At 49.4% G+C, this 21,866-nt stretch overlaps 1 protein-coding gene across 1 annotated transcript; it reads right to left on the bottom strand.

The window, feature by feature from the left end:
* Positions 1–2,261: 2,261 nt before the first annotated feature.
* On the bottom strand, positions 2,262–21,351 carry CLEC19A (C-type lectin domain containing 19A). The gene is made up of 5 exons (XM_059415235.1): positions 21,261–21,351; positions 12,359–12,524; positions 6,665–6,758; positions 3,749–3,881; positions 2,262–2,584 (listed from the first exon to the last, which is right to left on the bottom strand). Exons 1-5 carry the CDS (start codon positions 21,349–21,351, stop codon positions 2,505–2,507), a joined length of 564 nt encoding a protein of 187 aa, XP_059271218.1. The 3' UTR covers positions 2,262–2,504.
* Positions 21,352–21,866: the final 515 nt, after the last annotated feature.

Raw genomic sequence — 21,866 nt, 5'->3', positions numbered from 1 at the left:
ATCAGCCATTCATCTATTCATCTATCCATGCATCATCCATCCATCCATCCATGAATCATCCATCTACCCAACTAACCATCTGTCCACCTACTCATGCATGCACCCATGCAACATCCATCCATCTATTCATCTATCCAACCATGCATCCATCTATCCTTCCAAGCATGCGTCCATTCATCCATGCATTATCCATCCATCCACCCACATATCATCCATGCATCCATCCGCACATCATCTATCCATCCATGCATCACCCACCCATCCATGCCTCCCTGCGTCTGTGCATGCACGCATCCATCATCGATCTATGTCCCCCACTCTCCTCCCACCCTCTCTCTCCCTCTCTTTTTCACAGATTATTCTCAGGCTTGGTTGCCTGGCTTCCCTGCCCACAGCATCTCAGCAGCAACAGTCTAGAAAAGATGGGAGATTCTGTGGGCTGTCAGAGACTGGCACAGTGACACCCAGATATGATGACAGGCGACAAAAATACCTGAAGTAGATGAAGCGCACATGACCCTGAATCATCGAGAAAAGACTAATCTTGTTGAATATCATCTGTTTAGGGGAAGCAGGGAAATGTATACGTGGTTTAAAAAGATTGCCACCCAAAGTAGAAAAAATAGAGATAGTTGTGATGTTTGGGGAATGAGTTTCAGTTTTGGGAAAAGTCCCCTATGCAGAGCTCCTTGTTCCCCAGAGCTGTCTGATAAGTCACAGTCAGAGCTGGAGGGGAATGCATCTCCATTCTGTAAATGAGGAAACTGAAACTCAGAGAGGTTAAGCCACTTTCATAAGGTCACATGATAAGCTGCAGTGGTGGGATTTGAACTTTTTTTTTTTTAAGATTTATTATGGGGGCGGGGCAGAGGGAGAAGAGAAAGAGAATCTTAAGCAGGCTCCACATTCAGCACAGTGTCCGACTCGGGGCTTGATCCCATGACCCTGAGATCATGACCTGAGCCGAAACCAAGAGTTGACTGCTTAACCAACTGAGTCACCCAGGCGCCCCCAACCTAGGTCTTTTTGATTCCAGTTGTGGTAACACGGAGTTGCACTACCCAGATCCCCCTTCGAGGAAGACAGCAGAGAGCTTTCAACCGTCAGCTCCTTCAGGGTCAGTATCAGCTCTGGAGAAATCACATCCTTTCTGGGGAAGACTGCGTCACCCACTGTATAAAGTTCGGGTCTAAAGATCTGGCTCTTTCCACCCCATGTGGTCCACTCTGATGTGTTTCCCTTTCTCTTGCATCTCCTGCTAGGTTGGCTGATAATTTGCCAGGTCACACCCCAGTTCCACTTCTTCCTCCGCTCTCCCTTCACAGGTATTGATCCTTAAATGATATCTACGCCAAATTTCGTCTCAGCGACGGCTACCAGAACACCCCATCTGGAACCACTGATATGGGAAACAGTCTGAAGAAGCAGGCAACAATGCAGGGCTAAGGAGCTGGATGGACTGCCTCCAGGCTGGCAATCGGTTGTGGTGGGTGGAGCATAGTCCATGGCACGAGGTGGTTTAAACCCTCTGGAGTGAGCAGGGAGGGTATCCTGGCAGGAGGGAACGCACCAGCAGAAGCCATGGATCGGGTAATTGATGAACAGAGAAAATAGTATGCAAAAGCATAAGCGGGTTGGATGGCTCTTGCTACAAGGCTTTGACGTTCTACTATTCTACTGATAAGTAAGGATACTTATCAGTCAAGGATGAGTAACGGGCCCTTGCTCTAGGAGTGAATGCCAGAGAGCCTCTTCGGTGGAAGACAAAGAAGACGGCAGGCCAGGACTCAGAGTGACCGAACTTCAAAGACAGTGTAGGTCCTCAGGTAGGCATGCATTATACTATAGTCAGGGAGCTGGTTGGGACCCTGACCCATGGGATGAGGTCATCTGGGTGGTACCCCCGAAGATGTTTCCACTTTGGGGGCCATTCCAAATAATGCTGCAATGACCCCTCATGGTATATACCCAGAATTAGCATTTCTGGGTCATTCTATGTTGAACTTTTTAAGGAAACACCATCCTGTTTTCCAGAATGGCTTCACCATCTTATATTCCCACCAGCCATGTATAAATCTGTTGATGTGTTTCCCTCAGGAACTGCCCACCTCTTTGGGCCCACGTGGTTCAGAGGATATTGACTCCCATCCCTTTCTGCTCCAGAGATGGGCATCTAAGTGGGGTCTAGCCAACGACATATGCCTAAGTGGAATGTGACTGATCCAGGCCAATGAAATTCAACTCTGAATCTAGAACAAACTTGGACTTCTGTTACTTAGAGCAGGAAATCCACCGCCCCCTTTTATTTACTAAGCCAGTTTAAGTTGTGTTTCCTGTTACTTATGACCAAATAACCACTCTGTAGCATTAAGGCTTGCTTATTTAAAATCTCTGCCTGGGAGCTTTATCTCCCGTGTTTCACATTTATTGAGTATTGGATCTACACTCAGTACAGCTATAAGATGGTGCTGGAGTCGGGCTCCCTGGGAGGGGGCAAGACTGGATCAGTGAATGGTCAGAGACGCGATCTTGCAGACAAAGGGGAACTCGTGGTTGCAGGTGTTATCATTCCATGACCTCAGAGCTGCGGTGGGAAGAAGCAGAGAATCTGGATGAGGTCCACCTACCACAATAAAAGTCACCTCACCACCCCACTGGAGTAAAAGCCCTCTCCAGCAGCTCACGTCTGCACTGGCACCCCTTTCTCGCTGATGTTTGATGAGGCTGCTGTCCAGCCTCTCTCTCTCATGAGGCTGATCTTGACTTGCCACTGTGCATGGGGCAGGACAAACTTCATGCAGAGGCTTGGCCCACCTCTGGCTCCCAGGAGTCCCCATTCCATCCCTCCTTCCTCTAATCAGGAAAAGATAAAGGAGCACAGAGGAAGTAGCAGCTGAGTGCTTGACTCTGGACTTTGGTAGGTTTTTTTGGAAATCTGCTTCACTACTTGCTGTGTGACCATGACCAAATCACTTAAGTTCTCTGAGCTTCCGTTTCTTCCTCTGCTAAATGAGAATATTAATAGTTTCTACTTCTCAAGACTGGTGTGAAGAGTGATGATGTTGCTAATGCTGATGGCGGTGATTGCTCATACCCCATGGGGGCCACTGTGGCCACTTGATGTACATGAGCTTCTTTCTTCTTCACAGCAACCCGTTAAGTATCACGAACCCATTTTGCAGATGCAGCCACTGAGGTACCAAGAGGTTAAGGCATTCACTTTGGGCCACGCGATTCATAAGGAGTGGAGCTGTGCTGGACCAACTCTACCTCCTAGAACCTTCAGATCTGCCCTGAGGGTTGGAACGATTACTAAATCCATTCTACAGAAGAGGAAATGGAATGTCCGAGAGAACAAGTAATTTCCCACAAGGACACAGAGCTAGAAAGCAGCAGGGCCAGGGCTCGAACCCAGGTGTGTATTCTTCTCACTGCTTACCCCCGAGTACGGCCCCAGCACACCTCCATTCTAACACTCAGGAGCCTGGGGTAGGGGCTGACACTTGGGTACCCTGGTGAGCAGACACAGAAGCACCGCCTTTTGACCGATCTTTGTACAAATCCTTGCTCTGACCCGCCCCCACGCTTCTGCCACTAATACCTTTCCATGCAACACTGCACCACTATGTACTGTTAAATCTATCCGCCGCAGAGAAGAATGCCCCAGCCACTCAATTCGCCGGTCTCCCTGCCGTCCGTGGCCCCTCCCCAGCGCCCCTGCAAGAGTCCTGATCTCAGGGGCACCCACCGCTGGTGGGCCGGTACCATATCTGCACGCAATCCTCCTCTTCTGGGTCCGTGTGCAGGCCACCATCCGGCTGGCTCCCGTCCCAGTAGCTGTAGTCATAGGAGGAGCCGTCGGTCCATTCAAACTGCCCCTCCTGGGCACGTCCATCCGGCGCCGAGGAGGAAAGCCGGTGAAAGAAAGATCTGGCATTAGTGCCAGCCCCAGCTCAGGGACGACGTTCTAACACCTCCACGTGGAGCAGCACAGACGTCCTCACGGGGATGTGAGATGCTGTTATCGCTACCAGGTTTGCTGAAGCCTATTAGGTGCCACGCCAGGCACTGTCCTCCGAGTGGGCATCCCCATCCCCCTTTGACAGATGAGGAAACCGAGACCCAGACGGGTCTAGGCAAATTCACACTCATAGGGCAGTGGTGCTGCGATTCAAACCCACGTCTTGACTGCGGTACCCAAGACCTCACCTGCTCCACTTTTTCAAATTTCTTATTTTTTTAATTTACCAGCGGACGGGGGTCACCCTTCATTTCTTTCCTTTCGTTCACATAGTGTGTGTTTTTTGTCGCCCGAGGTGGGACAGCTCTGTCCAATTACAAGAAAACGCCTGTTGGGAATTTGATTGGTGTTAAAATAAATGTGCAAATTAAGTGGGGCGAGAAGCACGTCTTTGCAGTGTTCTGGAACACAAGCCGTTTCTGCATTTGTTCAGGCTCTGAGAAAAGTCTCCCCCGAAGCACTGATGATTACGGAGGGGGCGTCAGATAATGGAAATAGCATGCCGCCTCTGAGCGAGAGGCTCCAGCCTGCCGTTTGGGCTCTACCCACTTCCTCACTGCAGGCTGGACAAGGGACTTAACCTCTTGGGGCTCTCTCTGCACCTTTACAACGGGGCTAATGTCTCCCCCAGAAAGCTACGGTGAGGACTGACAATGTCGAGGAGTGCAAAGAGCTCGCGCGGTGCTCATCCCTGAGAAGTTGAAAACACAGACCCTTTGACTCTATTGTTTGTAGCTATTATTCTTAAATCTTGGGATACAAGTTCCTTAAACCCCCACTAAGTGTATTTGTCATTCCATTTTATTAAATAAATATTTTTTAAAAGTTGGTTTGTTTGCTTTGTTATTGAAGGACTCTTGGTGCCCGACGAGGGGCTTGAACTCAAGACCTCAAGATCGAGAGTCGCATGCTCTTCTGACTGAGCCAGCCGGGCACCCCTCTAATCCCACTTTATTTTAACATTTATTTATTTATTTGAGAGAGAGAGAGCACGAAAGCACATGCACATAGTGAGGGGAAGGGAAGAGGGAGAGAAAATCTTCAAGCAGACTCCCCGATGAGCACGGAGCCTGACCTGGGGCTTGAGCTCATCATGATCCTGAGATCAGGACCTGAGCTGAAACCAGGAGTCCGACACTTAACCGACTGAGTCTCCCAGGCAGACCCTGCCTCACCACAGTCCCATTGTAAAGTTCCTACTACGAACAGAAATTTTGTGGGTTGGTTGTTGTTGTTTTTTTGTTTTGTTTTGTTTGTTTTTACAACTTCTATATCTCTGCTTGCCAGCCAAATTCTATGGGTTTAAAAGATGTATCTGTCTTGAGTCTGGACCCTGAGGTTACCTCTGCTTCTTTGCCAGCAGCTCCCGCCAGCCTTATGAGCTGGGACAGTGTCCCAAGCACCAGGCTAAGCTCATTGACTTTCTACAAGAAGCCACTGTTACCACTATCCCCATTTTCTAGCTGAGGAAACTGAAGCTCAGAGAGGTTAAAAAAAAAAAAAAAAATTGCATGAAGTTTCCTACCACCCAGTCAGCAAAAGGACAGGAGCTGGAACCGCAGCCTGGTTCCCCACAGTACTCTGGGGCCGGGCTGGTAGCATTCGTCTCTCAGAACAGAGACAGTATTCAGCTCACCCAGGGAAAGTGTGGAGACAAAATTTCCAGCTGGAGTCTGCGGTGATATTGCCAGGCATAAGCTCTCTGGAGTCCACTCTCTTTTTTGGCCTGATGCTTCACCATGAATCCACTGACCCCCGACCCTCTCTGCTTCCCAGAACCATATGTCTTCAATGTCCTCAACTGGGTCAAGATCGTTCACACCTCAGGCCTTTTGCCCATGCTGGTCCCTCTACCTGGAACGCTTCTTCCTCTGGCTGACTCTTATTTAACCATTAGATAGTAGCTTAAATATCTCTCACCTGGAGAGGCTGCGGCAGCCACAGAAGGACACTGCTTCGAGCTCCTTTAGGAGGACTGGCTATAGGGAACATGGCTGACTGACAGCCTCAGCTCCCCTGACCCGTGGGATCCATTCCTACATTCACAGTGAGACCAGGCTTCTCCCAGGCTCTGCCCCAACAATAACCCAGCAAGAACTCAGCGGTGCCAGTGCTGGCCCAGTTCTGCACCATGCGGTCTTCCTCTCCTGGCCCTCCCCTGCCTGAGGACTCCCCACTGGCCTACCCAAGTCTTTCTCAGAACTCTGCGATAATCAGAGGCTCTTCCTTCCCCCACTCTCCTCTCACACACACACTCTCAGACACACGCAACTGTCCGGAGACATTCCCTGCCTCCTTATGCCCCCTCCTCTTGTTTTTCTTCCCAGATCTTTCCCCTCAGAAATCTCTCCAACATCGAATCACATTTCTGTGTCTGCTTTTTTCAGAACTCAAACCCAAACAGAGGCCTTCCCTGACCATATGTGTTCCCATCATGCTCACACCGCCGTATTCTAGTATTCACACCACGCTATGTTCACACCGCTGTATTCTAACTGGGACACGTCGGTGTCGGATTTCTCTCCGTGGGCTGGGCATGGAGCAGTGACCTGGCATACAGGTTCCATGGGCAAGGCTGGCTAACTGGAAATGGCGTCTTGGCTGGGAGCTTCCAGGAGGACCTGGTGGTCATCGCTTCCTTACCTGTCTGTGATCGTGAAGCCCTGTCCAGACGTCAGCTGGGATCCCGGGCACACAGCTGTTCACAAGGTCATACACAAAGACATTCTCTTCCCAGCTGCAAATGTGAGCAACACGGCAAGAGGGTTACTCCTTGTCTTTTGGCATAGGACAGAGTTGAAAACGGAAAACAATTCTTCTTAACCTTCTGGGACCACAGTAAATGGAGGGTATGCCGCGACTCTGCCTTTTCCTTCTTTTTTCTTCGTTAATTACATCACTCATACGGGACGGTCCTTTCATAGATCCCTCCAGATAGTATTCACGCCAGTTCAAAGCAGATCTCAGCACGGCTATTCATCCTAAAAGTGTACATCTGCCTCAAAAGCAGGAGCAAACAAGGTGGATTCTACTGATAATTTCATGAAGACAAAGAAAGAGGTTTATGCTGCCTTGCACCCATCAAACAACTTAATGAAAATCTCCGCTAGACATTTTTGTTTTCTCTCAAAAGCCCTCCTTAGGCTGCCAGTCCTTATTTATCCTATAATTTTTTTTTTCTCACGTACCATCTCCAGAATCTTCTGCTTTCCTGGAAAATTCACCTCTGGGCTTGAGCTTACAGAGCTCACTCAGCAAACCAAAGCCCTCCAGTGAACAGTCCACTCTCCTTTAGAAAGTGTCTTAGCCTTTTCAGGCTGCTGTAACCAAATACCCTGCCCTGGGTGGCTTTCCAACAACAGAAATGTATTTTTCACAGTTCTGGAGGCTGGAAGTCCAAGGTCGGGGGCCAGCACAGTCAGGGGAGGGCCATTGTTGGGGTCACAGACTTCTCACTGTATCCTCACGTGGGGGAAGGGGGTAGGGAGCTCTGCGGGGAGGTGGGGGATCTCTCCCATCCATGAGGGCTTCACCCTCATGAACAAATCACCTCCCAAAGGTCCCACCTCCCAAAACCATCACCCTGGGGGTTAGGTATCAACATATGAATTTGGGAAAGACGCAAAGATTTAGATCATAATGGGATCTATGAAGCAATTCCCTGAATTTGACTGCCTGGAGAACCGTGTCAAGAAAGATTCAGAGTGCCAGAAGTCTGAGCGCTTCTGGAATGAACTAGTAATTTCTTCCACAATCACAAAATTAAGAAGAATAAACATGTCTGTCTTGATTTGCTACCAATGGCTCAAGACAAAAGTAATTTCATAGTGGGCATTTCAGACAAGGTGGCAGTCTTTGCAGAGCAGCAATGACAATTGCCAATGAGAGACAAAGCCAATGAGAGCAGATAGACTTTGTGGAAACTTAAATGGTAAACACCAACTTGGTCCTATTTTGAAGTGAGTTCCTCGTTAGGTATTAGGTCCAAGGCTGATAATTATTCCTTTATCATAACCTCTTCAACCCACTAACGTTTACCTTTTAATGTCACATGGAAGCTAAAAATGGGAGTCTCTCATCCAGTGGGATCTGGTCTTCAGGGAGTGGGAACTACTTGAGTGGAGTGTGCCTGTTGTTTGTGTACTGGCTCGCAACCCCCTTGCCAGCCTTCTGAGCTCGGCCAATGGCATTGTCCAGCCTCGCCGATGTCCGGGCACTGGGTAAGCCATGATCTTCCTCTAGGGTCTTCCTGCAGGTGCTCCAAGGACCATGTCCCCACATGACTAGAGCCCAAGAAGGAAAGGCAGAGATGGAAATGGGGCCCTTTCCACATGCCTGTGTCCATTTATCAGGGAGGAGAGTACTTCCATGATGCCCCTTTCAGACTTCCCCTAATATCCAACTGGCCGAACTGGGTTTTACGGCCAGTTGGGAGCTGCAAAGGAAGCTGGAAACTTCTTACGCAGGCAAAGGGATTAGTCATGGCTGTGGAGTGAGCAACCAGAAGGGTCTCATTCTGATGGAAGTATTCAATGAGTTCACGGGTGCCAAACACACAATACAGTACCCAGGAAACACGTTGACGATCGAATGGAAGTGTCTGTATGTCTCTCTCTCTCTCTCTGTCTATTCACCCATCTCCATTTCTTTGCTGTTTTAGGCAGCAGATCATCTTCAGTGTCCTTCCCTGATTTCTTTTGTAAGGTGAATTATTTTATAAGCTCTTTGAAAAAAGGAGGTGAGAATCTCCAAGGAGACACCAATGCCTTCTACTATGGTTTGAACATTTGTGTCCCCACAGAGCTCCTATGTTGGAATCTTAATGCCCATGTGATCATATTAGGAGGTGGGACATTTGGGAGGTCCTTAAGTGGAAGGTACTTTGATAAGAGAGATGCCATAGTGCACTCTTGCCCCTTCCACCACGGGAGGATGCAGCAGGAAGATGGGCCATTTGTGAACCAGGGAGCGGGCTCTCACCAAGAACCCAACCATGCTGGCACCGACCTTGGACTTTCAGCTACCAGAACTGGGAGAAATAAGTTTCTGTGGCTTATCAGCCCCCTGTCTGCAGTTTGTTGTAATAGCAGCCTGAGGGACTAACGCAGATACTACTGGAGGAAAAGGAAAGGAAAGAGGGTGATTGAGGCAGGACTTATGTGCCCTAGAAAAGATGAGGTGACATGGGAACGCTAAGTAAGAACTGATCCCCTGAGACGCTGAGGATTATAACAAAAGAAACCATTAACAGCCCCCACTATTGAGCACACACCGCAGCTAACTGGAAGGGCTTCAGAGGCTTGGTCTCCTTGTCAGATCGTGCGCAGACGAAGCGATGGGAGTTGGGACTAGTCCAGGAATGTCTGACTCTTGTCCCTTAATGCGCATCACATCTCCTCCCAATGGCTTCACCATCTGGAATATCTGCTGTTCCCATTCCTTAAGCTTCCTAAATTCTTTACGGTCCTGACCCAGGACCAGCTCTTCCAGAAAGCCTTCCGTGAACATCCCCTATCCACTCTTGGATCGCCTGGAGTACCCACTTTTGACCTCCTAGGGGGCAGGCTGGTTGGTTTAGTTCTCTGTTTCTTAAGGTCGCATCTCTCCAAATGGGCCACAAGGACCACACAGACCATCATCAAGTCTTATTTGTATCTGACACCTTCTCTCATGCCAACAGCAGGCTCTAGTCAATATCAAAGTTCCAAGAGTGTGTGGTCTGACATGGGGAAGGATCCAGTTTCTGGAGACATAGTGTTCTTCAGCCCAGTGGGTCACTGACCTTGGTCCTACCCAGCTGGGTAAGCGCTGGCATCCCCCAATGTCTCTCTCGTGCCCAGCTTGGCTACACTGACTGCTGAACATACATTTCAGGCAGTCATCTGGTGGAGAGGCTGCCTGGTCACTTTTAGCGATTTTGCCATCTTTGTTCAACAACACCTGCTTGGGAAACTATTTCAATATTTTATTGCATTTCCCCCAGATCTGGTCAAAAATAACAGGAACAGAGAGAAGCCCAAGGTGCTACTGCAAGTAATAAGGAGTGTGTATCAGATGAACTTAATTCAATTCAGCTGTCGCTTGAAACGAAGATGGAAATCATTAGGTAAGCAGAAAGTATGAGGATCTTAAGCTTCAATCAGATGCTCCGCAGACATAAGCTGATTGTGTGTGTAATTATGAAAGAAAAAAACTGAAAAGGCATGAAGAGAACACCAGAAATACTGGGCTATGTCTCAAAGACAAGATGTAATTAGGGACTTTATAACAGTGTCTAGCTTCATGCCAACTGAACTTCATGTATTTATGAATTTATGAATTTATTTATGTCTTTATGAATTTGTCAATGAATTTAACTTTCCTACATGTTTCCAGGACAGTATTATATGCCAACATGGAAATCTACCTGTAAAGGAAAGGAAAGGGAGAGAATCTTAGTATAAAAAAGGAGGGGCGTTAGGAGTTGAGAAGACAGGAAGAAGGTAAGTGGAGGCAGGAAAGAACAGGAACTGGGTCAGGGGTCGCCGGAAGCCTCCCAGATGGCCTGGAATCCTTTCTGACCCGCAGCTAACCAAGGTTGAGGTTACAAGCACCACGAGCGGGCTGAGCTACCCTTCCCGTGGGCTGGCTAAACGGAAATCTTCATTTAGAAATTTTTTTTTAAGAGAGAGAGAGAGAGAGCTGCGGTGAGCTGGGGAGAGGGGTGCAGAAACAGAGGAGAAGGGACAGAATCTTAAGCAGGCTCCGCACTGAGCGTGGGGCTCGATCTCACGACCCTGAGATCATGACATGAGCTGAAATCAGGAGTCGGACGCTTAACCGACTGAGCCACCCAGGCGCCCCTGGAATCAATTTAAAACTTACACTTCGTCACCTGGATCTCATTCTCCTTCTAAAGGCTCACAATTTTTGAGAACTTCTTTGATCCATTCTTGTCAGTACTAACCCTGGGCTCTGTTCTCTGTTCGGGGATTTGCCCCGAAGACCACTCTTCCTCGGTTTTCTTGTCAGCTGCCCTGCCCGTCGGGGGAAGCACAGATGATGGTGGTGGGGGGGGGGGGGGCTGGAGAGAAGCCAGGGCATCTGTCTCTCCCTCAACCTTGGGATTCGCTGGCAGGGGCTGCCCCACCTCGGTAGCTCCAGCTCCCCTGACAACCGTCTGCCTTCCTCTTACGGGCGGGATTGGTTTCCTGCCGTTGTGAATCTCTAGACTGCCTCACTACTGCCTCCTTAAGTTCTAAGATTCCATTACTCATGTGTTTTAAATTCTCTGTTGAATATTAGTAGTGGTTCCTGTTCTCCTGACAGACCTGCCTCACCACCTTCTTCAGCGCCACTGAGGAGACAGGGAGACGCACGAATCTCCATATCGGTGGGACAAAAACATGGAGGATTCACTTCCAAACCAAGATACAGGACCCCTTCCCTGTTCTTAACCAAAATTCGGCAGCCCTAAAGCATAAAGAACCAACGGTCTTTCTGACTTCAAGTCCCTAAGAGTCTTGAAAGACAGAAGCAGGATTGTGAAGTTGTTGTTTGGGTGCCAGTGGGACACGGCCTACTTGGCTTCAAGGAACCCACACACCGCGAGGACGTCTGAGGTGAAAACACGTCATCATAGGGTGAGGAGAAAAGTGCTCTAGGAGAGGTGGGTAGTGAGTGCAGCTAGGGTGCCATGCAGTCAAGGTGACCTCAGTGAAGACAGGAGAAGACGGGGATAGGAATTCCCAGCTGAGGGAACAGAATGTGCAAAGGTAAAGAGGAGCGAAAGGGCTGGACCAGACTGGAGAACTCTGAGACGGTCTGTGTGGCTGGGCCTTGGGAGACACAGAGGAATATGGAAGGAGGCCTTGGCGGGGTGGCTATGGAATTTGGCTTTTTAGGTTCAAATCCCAGGTCCACCTAACTTTGAGCAAGCTACGTTTCGGGAGGATCAAGTTGTGTGTGTGTACAACGAAGATAGCTCCCTCATATGGTTTGAGAGAGCTTCAGTGTGCTGATGTGTACAGATGCCGAGGAAACAAATGTCAATTATTATTTCTCATATTATAGTCTTTGTATGTATGTTACACGAGTGTATCACAGGGTCAAGCCCTCTGCACAAAATCAGCGCTTAAAGAGATGGATCCAGTAGATTGCTTTTTGCCACCCAGGCTCAAGGCTTTGCCTTCTACTATTTCAATGAGAAATTGGGCTCAACCCTCTTCAATGAGAATTCGGGCTGGATCAAAGTTAGCGAGAATTACCCAAGAGAAACACCAGTAAGAACTGCCATTTTTCACTCCCGTTTCCAAAGGGGGTGCCTGGTTGGGTCATGGGGGACGGACGTCTACTCACCTGTGGATGGAAGCCAGTTTGGCAGACTTCCTCCCAATGGAGAACTCAGAGCAGTAGAAGTCAGCCTCGGCCCAAGTCTTATTGAGAGGGAAAAATCTATAGCAGTGGCCTTTGAACTCCATCCAGAAGAGTGGGCACAGGGAAGCCCGGGGCAGCTCAGGCATGGCTGTGGGCAGAAAGAAAACAGACTGGCAGGAGGGTGGGCACTGTGCAAACATTGTACCTACAGCTTAGGACATCTTTCCAAGAGTGAACATAAAACATGGCCCAGGGGTACCTGGGTGGCTCAGTGAGTTAAAGCCTCTGCCTTCGGCTTGGGTCATGGTCCCAGGGTCCTGGGATCGAGCCCTACCATCGGGCTCTCTGCTCAGCGTGGAGCCTGCTTCCCGCCACCTCTCTCTGCCTGCCTCTCTGCCTACTTGTGATCTCTGTCTGTCAAATAAATAAATAAAATCTTTAAAAGTAAAATCTTAAAAAAAAAATAAAAGTAAATGTAAAATTTAAAAAAACAAAAAACAAAAACCAAAAACATGGCCCATTATGATTAGTAAAATTCTACGCTTGAGGTCCGGAGAACACGTGCATACCTAACATTTACCAAAAAGAGAAAAGTAATATATGCTCCTTATAGAACACCTGGAAAAATGCGACCGCTCTGGCATATTTTTCTTCATGTCACGCTTGAATGCAGTGGTTTGTAGAAATTCAGTTGTTATATTGTACTATACATACATGTGAGTATTCCAAGTTCCAAAAATGAGAATATATTCTCCCATGTCATTATACATTTTTGTAAACATTGTTTGAAATAGCTCTTGAATCCTCCATTAAGTGGCTCCCCCCCGCCCCAGTTTATTTAATCATTTCCTATTTGTGGATAATTAGACTGGTTCCCTTTTTTAAAAAACAATTACACCCAATGCTGAGATGAACAGCCCTTGTGCATCAAGCTTTTTCGGCATTTTTGCTGATTTTCCGAGGAGAGATTTTTAAGGCTTTGATACAATTTGCTAAATTGCCTCCTGAAAGCAATTTATACTCCCACGGCAATGCCCGAGAGTGCCCATCTCACAGTGCCCTTGCCAGTGCTGAGTGTTACGGCTTTTATGGCCATCTTTGCAAATTTTATAAGCAAAAAACGGTATCTCGTTTCAATTTGCAATTCTGGGCTCTCTGGTGAGCGTGGAGATTTTTCCATGTGTTTATTGACAAAGGAGACCCCATCGAACTATTTATATCTGGAAGCCCATTGAACTACTGGGGTTCAGGATGCGTTCTTTTTTTTTTTTTTTTTTTTAAAGATTTTATTTATTTATTTGTTAGAGAGAGAGAGAGCAGGAGCAGAGGCAGACAGAGTGGTAGGCAGAGGCAGAGGGAGAAGCAGGCTCCCTACCGAGCAAGGAGCCCGATGTGGGACTCGATCCCAGGACGCTGGGATCATGACCTGAGCCGAAGGCAGCCGCTTTACCAACTGAGCCACCCAGGCGTCCCCAGGATGCGTTCTTAATTCTGAAAAAAACGCATGGGAAATCCATGACTGAGACAATAAAGTTCTCCCAAGCGTCAGCCCCCTGGAAGGCTTCTTAGAAGACACTCGTTTTGGAAACCACTCAAGATGACTGGTTGGAGGTAGGGGCGGTCGGGTGGGGGGTTGGGGAGGAATGCATTCTGAGAACCATCCTTGAATAATGATAGGTGGCTCCCCCATGGCTGTGGGCAGTGGGCAGTGGTGCAATCTGTTGGACTGGGATCTGGAGGCCGGGGTCCCAGCCGGGAGCTCTAGGCTGGACGTGCCCTGTGACAATGGTACATTCTCTCCCTTCTCAGCTGTCAAACTGGCTAATCTTTGGGGTCCCTTTGTGGCCACCTAAGGATTTGGGATCTTTGCCTTTCCAGCCACTGGAAGAGCTGGTTGAACTCTTGAATAATTAAGTAGTAGACAACATTTATGGAGCCTCTGTGATGTGCTAAACACATACAGGGAAACCGAGGCTTAGATGGGTCAAGGGACTTGCCCAAGGTCATCCTGATAGTCAGTGGCAAATAGGGATTTGAACTCAGCCTCCAGACACCAAAGTCTTTGAACTGAAAGTCTGCAGAATGTTTCATCATGGGAAATCAACACAGCTGAAAATGTGTCACAGTCTTTTAGCACCTACTTCTTGAGGTTGGTAGGCCAACCCATTGGAATTCGCGAATTGTGACATGTCTGGATTGCTTTGTGACAGTATGATTTTTAACGACTAGCTCGGCGTTCATAGCCAGGGCTGATGGGGCTTCAGGGATCCAGCGAATCCCTTGAAATTAAATGCAGAATCAAAAGTGTGTATGTGTGTGCACAGGCATGTACCTCTGTGCATTTATTAGGGGAAAGGAAGAGTCCATTGTTTTAATTGGGAGCTATGCTACGTAGACACCTTCCAAGCTTCCCATCACTGACCACAGCCACTGGGCTCTCTCATTTGACCAGGACCAGCTCTTCCCCGACCCAGGCAGCTGTTCTCCGCGTCCTGACTTGTCCCTTCTAGCAATGCTGGGCATTGCTGAGCTCTTTGTAGGGACTTTGTGGCACTACATTTTACATAGAAAGAGCTGGCAATGATTAAATGAAGGGGGTTGGAAGGGGAAAGGAGGGGGCCAGGGCCCTTGCTCCCCTCTCCCCAAGGCCCAAAGGCTTCTCCTGGGTCCTAAAGCCTGGTGGATATTTTAAATCAAGTCTCCATGTGGAAAACAAGCTCCCTCCTCCACATGGCTGGTTCCTTTGATTTTCCCCACTGAACAAATGGCGATTATGGATGCCTGGAGTGAAACATACCAGAAAATGGGGCTGTGACAGGTCACTGCTCAATCACTCCCTTTTCCACCTGGGCAGGCAAAGGCCTTTAATTGGGAGGATCTAGGAGGAGGCAGAAAGCCACCCTGCCTGGTATCCTGCACCCCCTTTGCCTCTAGGATTTGAGACACTGAGAACTGAAGAGGATCTCTGAGGCCATTCATCAGCTTGAACCCCAAAGTAGCCTTGGCTAATCCGAGTCTCTCTCATGAAGGGATTTCTCGAGGTTTCCAGCTTCACAAGTCAGAGAATGACAGCAATATAATAAACAGGACCAACACTACTGAGCTTCCATCTGAGCCGGCTTTGTGTCAAGTTCTTTGTACCTATCAATTCATTTATCATCCACGCATCCTACAAGGTAGGCACCACAACAACTCCTACTTTACAGAGGAAGAAACCGAAAAACAGAGAGGTTGAGTAACTTGCCCAAGATCACACAGCTCCCAAGCAGCAGAGGTAGTTTTTAAAGTCAGGCTGTGTGGCTCCAGACCTAATTTAGGGACTCCTGCTGCATTTAAGCCCATTTCCTTTTGCCTCAGTCTTGATGGTCTGGTCTTCTCTCATTCTCTTTTTCATTCAAGAGGTCCTACTCTCCAGGAGCTCAGGCTGTTAGTTGGCTACATGCTGGAGAGACTGTGGACGAACAACACATACACACACAAACAGAGGCCCCCTCTGACCTCTTGGGTCTTACCGTTTAATGGAGATGGACATTAAGAAAAATGAGCACAGATATAAAATGTCATTAATGTGTCATTTATGGGTGTGTGTCATGCAGGCAAAAACTTGAGGGAGTAGCCCCCAAATTATTTCTGGAAGTTGGTTATTTGTTTGCCCCCTTTGTCTCCCTTAGTTGAACTGGTGGCCGCCCCAACCCTCTCTTCAAGGAGCCTGTGATTAAGGCTGATTAAGGGTGATTAAGACAGGGTACCCGAATCCCCTTCCCAGATGGGGGAATTTCAAGGAGTTGCCACAGGAGCACCTAAACAGGTCATATAAGGATTTGGAGATCTGGGAGGCTTCCTGGAAGTGATGATGTCTCATCTGACACTTGAAAAGTAAGAGTCAGAGAAAATGTTTCAGGTGCTGTGTGGACACAGCAGGTGCAAAGGCCCTGAGATCTAAGAGAGTGGAACATTTGGAGAACATCTGCAAATGGTTCAGCCAAGCTGGGAATCTGAGAGGGGGGAAGGCAAGAGATGAGGCCAGAGGTGACAGGGAGGGAGGGGGGGGGTAGGGAGGGGAAAGGATGCACAAAGGAGCTTGTTGCTCCGGAAACCAGGAGGCCAACTGGTAAAGGTCTTTTACTTCAATTAGCAGCACTAAAGGCCACCAAGGTCTCCCAGCTTGGGGGGTGGGGGTGGGGAGTCAAAGTCTTTGGGAGCTCTGGGCTTGTGAAGAAAAAAGAACACACCAGTGGAGTTCAGGGCTCATTTCTCTCTCTCTCTCTCTCTCTCTTTTTAAAAGAATAAATTGTCACCTTCCCACTCAATCTGGCTGCCTGCTCCCCTGGCCCCAATCCAGCCGCCTACAAACGCACTACCCTGCTGCCTCCTGCCCAGAGCAGCCTTGAGAGCCAGCCAGGAGAGGAGGTGAGTGAGGAAGGCTCTGGGGTCCACATCCCAACCCCCACCCCACTCCCACTACTGGCCCCCAGAAGTCCCAGGAGATAGGAGGAAGTGTCTTTCGGTGTCCTGGAAGGTGGTGACTGGGAGGGGTCACGCTCACCACACCCCTTTCCTTCCCACTGCTTCCCTGGGTCACTTGTCCCACCATCAGACGATGCTCCTCACCACTGAGTCCTGGCTCTGGTTTCCAGAGCTGGTGGCCCTGGGCCTCACATGCTGAACTTGGCTTTCTCCTCTCTGGGCCACGCTTATGGCCACATGATACAAAGGGGAAAAAGCACTGGGCCATGTCTTCTATTGCCCAAACAGCGGCCATACACTCAGTAGTGAGTATGTAACTGCTGAGACCAGCCTCGGAGAGTATCAATATCATTCCCATTTTACAGCTGAGGAAACTGAGTCTCGGAAAAGCTAAGTCACTTATTACCATATCTAGCAAGCTGGGCGGGGGTGGGGGGGGCATCAGGATGAACTCAGAAATCCCTAAACACTAAGAAACACCTAAACACCAGAAAACATCTTTTTTCTGCCCTTGGTTTTCTCATTTGTAGGACAAATATACTAAACACTAAATGTAACAGTGTCACGGACTGAACGTTTGTGTCTCCCCCTCCTCAAATTCATACGTGGAAGCCCTAATCCCCAATGTCTTTGGAAGTGGGGCATTTGGGAAAGGACTAGGGTTAGACAGGGTCATGGTGGGGGCACCCATGATAGGATTAGTACTCTTATAGAAGAGAAAGAGAGGCCAGAGCTCCCCGCCATGTCTGTCTCTGCCTGTGAGGACACTGTGAGGACACAACACGGTGGCCATCTTGGAGCCATCTTGAGTCCTCGTCAGGACCCAAATCACTCAGGATCTTGATTTTAGACTTCCCATACTCCAGAACTGTGAGAAATCAATTCCGATTGCTTAAGCCTCCCAAAATGTGGCATTTACAAATTTTTATTTGTTTTACTAAAGATTATAGCGGCCTGAGCTAAGACCAAAAGTTAAGCAAGTAAGTCCATGTCTCCTGGACGCCTCTATGGGTTTGAGGTCTGTGCCCCCAAGTCACTCACAGTCTGGGGAAAGGAACACACACCTGGCAATGAGTCATCGTATACTATGATGGAGCCCAGAAATATGCAGAGTGTTCTATGCCCATAGAGGTTGGGTGGGGAATCGGGCCAGAGTGTCCATGGGGCACTCTGGGATCTGACTCTATGATCCAGACTCCAAGGGGTACTCTAGGAAGTGCGGACATCCCGTCGCTCAGACCTCTCGGCTCTAGCTTGGACTCTGGAGTCCTCAGCTCTTCATGCCTCCATTTTCTCATCTATAAAATGGACATGATGATAATGCCGACCTCACAAGGAAGCCATGGCCTGGCTCTGGGTTGACATTAGCTACTACCGCAGCAGAGACGGCCTGGGCCTGGGACCGCCTGAAGCTGGGGGTGCAGAGTCAGCTTGATTGCCGCCCCCTGCCCAACTCCTCACGCCCTGCAGCAGCAGCACCCCAGCCCTACCCCCAGCTCCAAATGCCTTGCTGGAATGGCCTTTGCTGTGGAGAGTTCTTGGCCTCGGGAGCCAGGAAGGGAAACTTGATGGTAATGGTTGAAGAATCACAATAGCAAATTTTTGTGCAGCTTTTCCCAGGTGCCAGGCTCTCTTCTAAAGCACTTTACACTCCTGAATCCCCTTGAACAATGCGATCAAAGCTAAGTTCGCAGAAAAGGTTTTGGGAAATGGCTCTAGTCTGGCTAAATCCTCCAAAGTCTCTCAGAAGGGTCTAAAGGGTTGTTTTTTGTTTTGTTTTGTTTTCCAAAGCAGTTCTCAAGGTGTGGCTGAGTTGCACTCTGTGTGTAGATTTACATGTTCATGGAAGGTCGGGAGACTTGGATGAGGATGAAATGCTCCGTTCTGCTTTGCTCGGGAAAGCTGGGATCCAGAGCAGGAAAGCAAACAAGGTTCCTTCTCAATAAGGAGGCTCACCTCTGTGGTCTGCAAAGGCCCACCACGACCCTAGAGAAGCCCTTCCTAGGCACACATCAACAGACACACTCTTGCACACACACGCACACAGACACTCACACATTCTCCTCTGGGTTGAAGTCACTTTCCTCCAGAAGATCTGTCTGCTCGGGCTTGAACTGGCTTTCTGCTGGGATGGGAACCCAGAGAGCAGAAGAACTACTACCACTTGGATGGATCCTTGGCAGGGTCACCGGCCTCCGTAGGCCTCGGCTTCTCCAACTGTAACACGAAAGGGCGGGCTGAAAATGGATTTCCCGATCCCTCCTGCCAACTCCAGCTCCGAGCTCTCCAGGATGACTGGGTTTGAAGTGATCTCGGTCTGCCCCTGGGAGGCCTGGAGGTGAGACGTCTAGAAGGTCCTTTCTCCAAGGGAGGCTTCTGTCATGCCAGAGAGCTGTGTCTCCTGACCATTTCTATCCTATCTCCAACAACTGCAGCAGCCGAAGAGCTAACAGTAATAATTCTCATTCTTTAAGCCCTTGCTATGTGCTAAGCCCTTCATCCGCACCATCCCATTGGAGATCCCAAAAACATTTGGTGGGAGCCATTATTATTCCCACTCTCCAGGGCAGGACACTCGATGCTCAGAAAGAGTGGCCACAGGCACAAGCTAGTGAGGGAGAAGACTCCCCGGGTGTTCCCACAGGCAAACTCAGCCTCAGGCCCTTCCCGCACAACACTGGACAGAAAGACAAGACTGTGGGATATACAAGGCAGACCTTGAGGATATTTTGTCCAACTTCTCTCCTGCTCGCCCATTGCTTGGATGAGGAGACTGAGGCCTCAGAGCCAGGATACGAAGTCACCGTTATGGACTGAATTTTTCTGTCCCCTCCTAAATCATATATTGGAGCATGAACGCCCAATGCGATGGTGTTTGGAAGTGGGGTCTTTGGGAGGTGATGAGGGTTACATGAGGTCATGAGAGGGACCATGATGGGATTAGAAGACAGACCAGCATGCGCACAGGCTCTTTCTCTCCCTGCTACATGAGGACTCAACAAGAAAGGTGGCCATCTGCACACCAGGAAGAGAGCCCTCACCAGGGAACGGAATCAGGCAGCACCTCAACCTCCCAGCCCCCCAAAACTGTGAGAAGTAACTTCCTGTTGCAGCCCGAGCCGACTAAGACGCTCAGAGAGTTTATGATCGATCGGAGCCCCTAATGCTTGCCCTAATGAACAAAGGCCACCACCACTCACCTTGGTTTAAGAGAGATGCCCAGGTACCTCCGAATTTCAGATAAACAACAAATAAATCACTTTAAGCCCATGTCCCACGCAATATTTGATTGTCTAAAAGATGATTGTTTATTTGAAATTCATTTCTCTGAAATGTACCTGGGCATCCAGTGTTTTATCTGGCAACCTTATCAGCCCGCAGTTTCATTTCACCCCAGCACTGTGACAGCCCAATGATGGGGTCTTATGGGATTCTTAGGAGTCTGTCACTATGAGTTATACTTTAATGGGGATCAAAATATTATCTCTGCCATAGACTTACTGCGGAGGTTCAATAGATCCATACACAGAAAGGGCTCAAAACGATGCCTGGCACATAGAGAGGGCTATGTAAATCTTAACTGGTGATAGGTATTATTATTACTTTAAATATTTTAAACAGGGTTCAGCAAGAGCCCTCCCGGTGGAGGTGACCGGCAGGATCCTCAGCCCGGAGCAGACTGCAGGATTCAGGAATCCTCTCTCCCAGATGGGGATCCCTCCCAGTGAGCTCCCCGGTCTCTGGGTCTCTGGTTCTCTGCATTGCAAAGAGGAAGACACTGAGCTCCTTTGAAGCCTTGAGTCTTTCACGAGGGATATTGGGAGGCCACATGCTGGTTAACTGCTGTCCTAATTGCTGGGGACACAGAAAACCCACAGAAGTGGGCCACAGAGCAGTGACCTCCAGGGAGGTCACAAGAAGAACAACTGCATGCCCAACCCATGGTGGCAAACAGCAGGTCTGAACGGTCCCTGGGAACAGCTGTCACAGCCAAGATGGGGGTGGGGAACCCCCCACCCATGCGAAATCCCTAACAAAATAAATCCCTTTTTCAGATCTTGTTGTGGTGTCCAGCACCAAGCATGAAGCACTTCCCCCACCCACCCCAGAGGGTGCTACCCTGACTCCCATTTTCCAAAGGAAGCTGAGCTCAGAGAGGTTAAGAAATTTGGGCAGGTCACAACAGTTTTTAAGATGCACTGCTGGGATTTAAAAATCAGGACTTTTGGGGTCTGAGCTGGGGTGGGGTGGGGTGAACATTACCCCTGGGGTGGGGAGAGGGGAGCCGGAGGGGCTGCCAGGAGGCTCAGCGCGGCGCCCACCACTCCTCAGGTCCGCTCAGCCTCACCGACAGAACCTCGAGTGTCTGTGGGGTGTCCTTCTCTCCACCTGCTTGGGTCCTGGCCCCGGGGCTCACCTGGGCTGATACTGATGTCCGTCTGCGGAAAGGCCTGTGCACGAAGGAGGGTCAGGGAGGCCGCCATGGCCCACAACCCCCACCTTTGCATCCTGAGGCCCGAGGAAGGCACCTTCAGGCCTGCGTGGAGAAGAGAGGCCCTTTCACTGGAGCGCTCAAGAGCCGGCGAGATCTGCTGGGAGCTCAGGACACACCGGACAGCCTCCAGTCTCCTCCTCCACCCACCCCCCCCGCCCCTCCTTCCTCCTCTCTGGAGGGCTGTCTGAGTGACAGCTTGAAGGCCGCCCCTGGTCAGCCCCCTTCAGGGAACTGAGAGAAACCACCGCTATGCTTCTGAGCCACCCTGTGGCCTTGGGCCTGTGCTCCCTTTTCTGAGACTCAGTTTTCTCCTCTGTGAGATGGGACAGTAACAGAGCTTGCATCTGGGCCTGTCACAGGAGATCAAGTATCTGGGGCCTCCTCAGAGGAAATCTATACCAGAAGGTAAAAACAGAAGTCAGAGGCCGAGGCAGAAGTCATGGGGCCTGTGTGCTTGGGCTCAGCTCGCCCCCATCTCACTCTGGCCTTAAAGGCACTGACACACCGCTTGCTTGGGAAGCAGGAAGG

This window comes from Mustela nigripes, chromosome 11 (assembly GCF_022355385.1).
Source record: "Mustela nigripes isolate SB6536 chromosome 11, MUSNIG.SB6536, whole genome shotgun sequence".
In the NCBI taxonomy this organism is placed as follows: domain Eukaryota; kingdom Metazoa; phylum Chordata; class Mammalia; order Carnivora; family Mustelidae; genus Mustela; species Mustela nigripes.
This window is presented reverse-complemented; position numbering and strand designations above follow the sequence as displayed.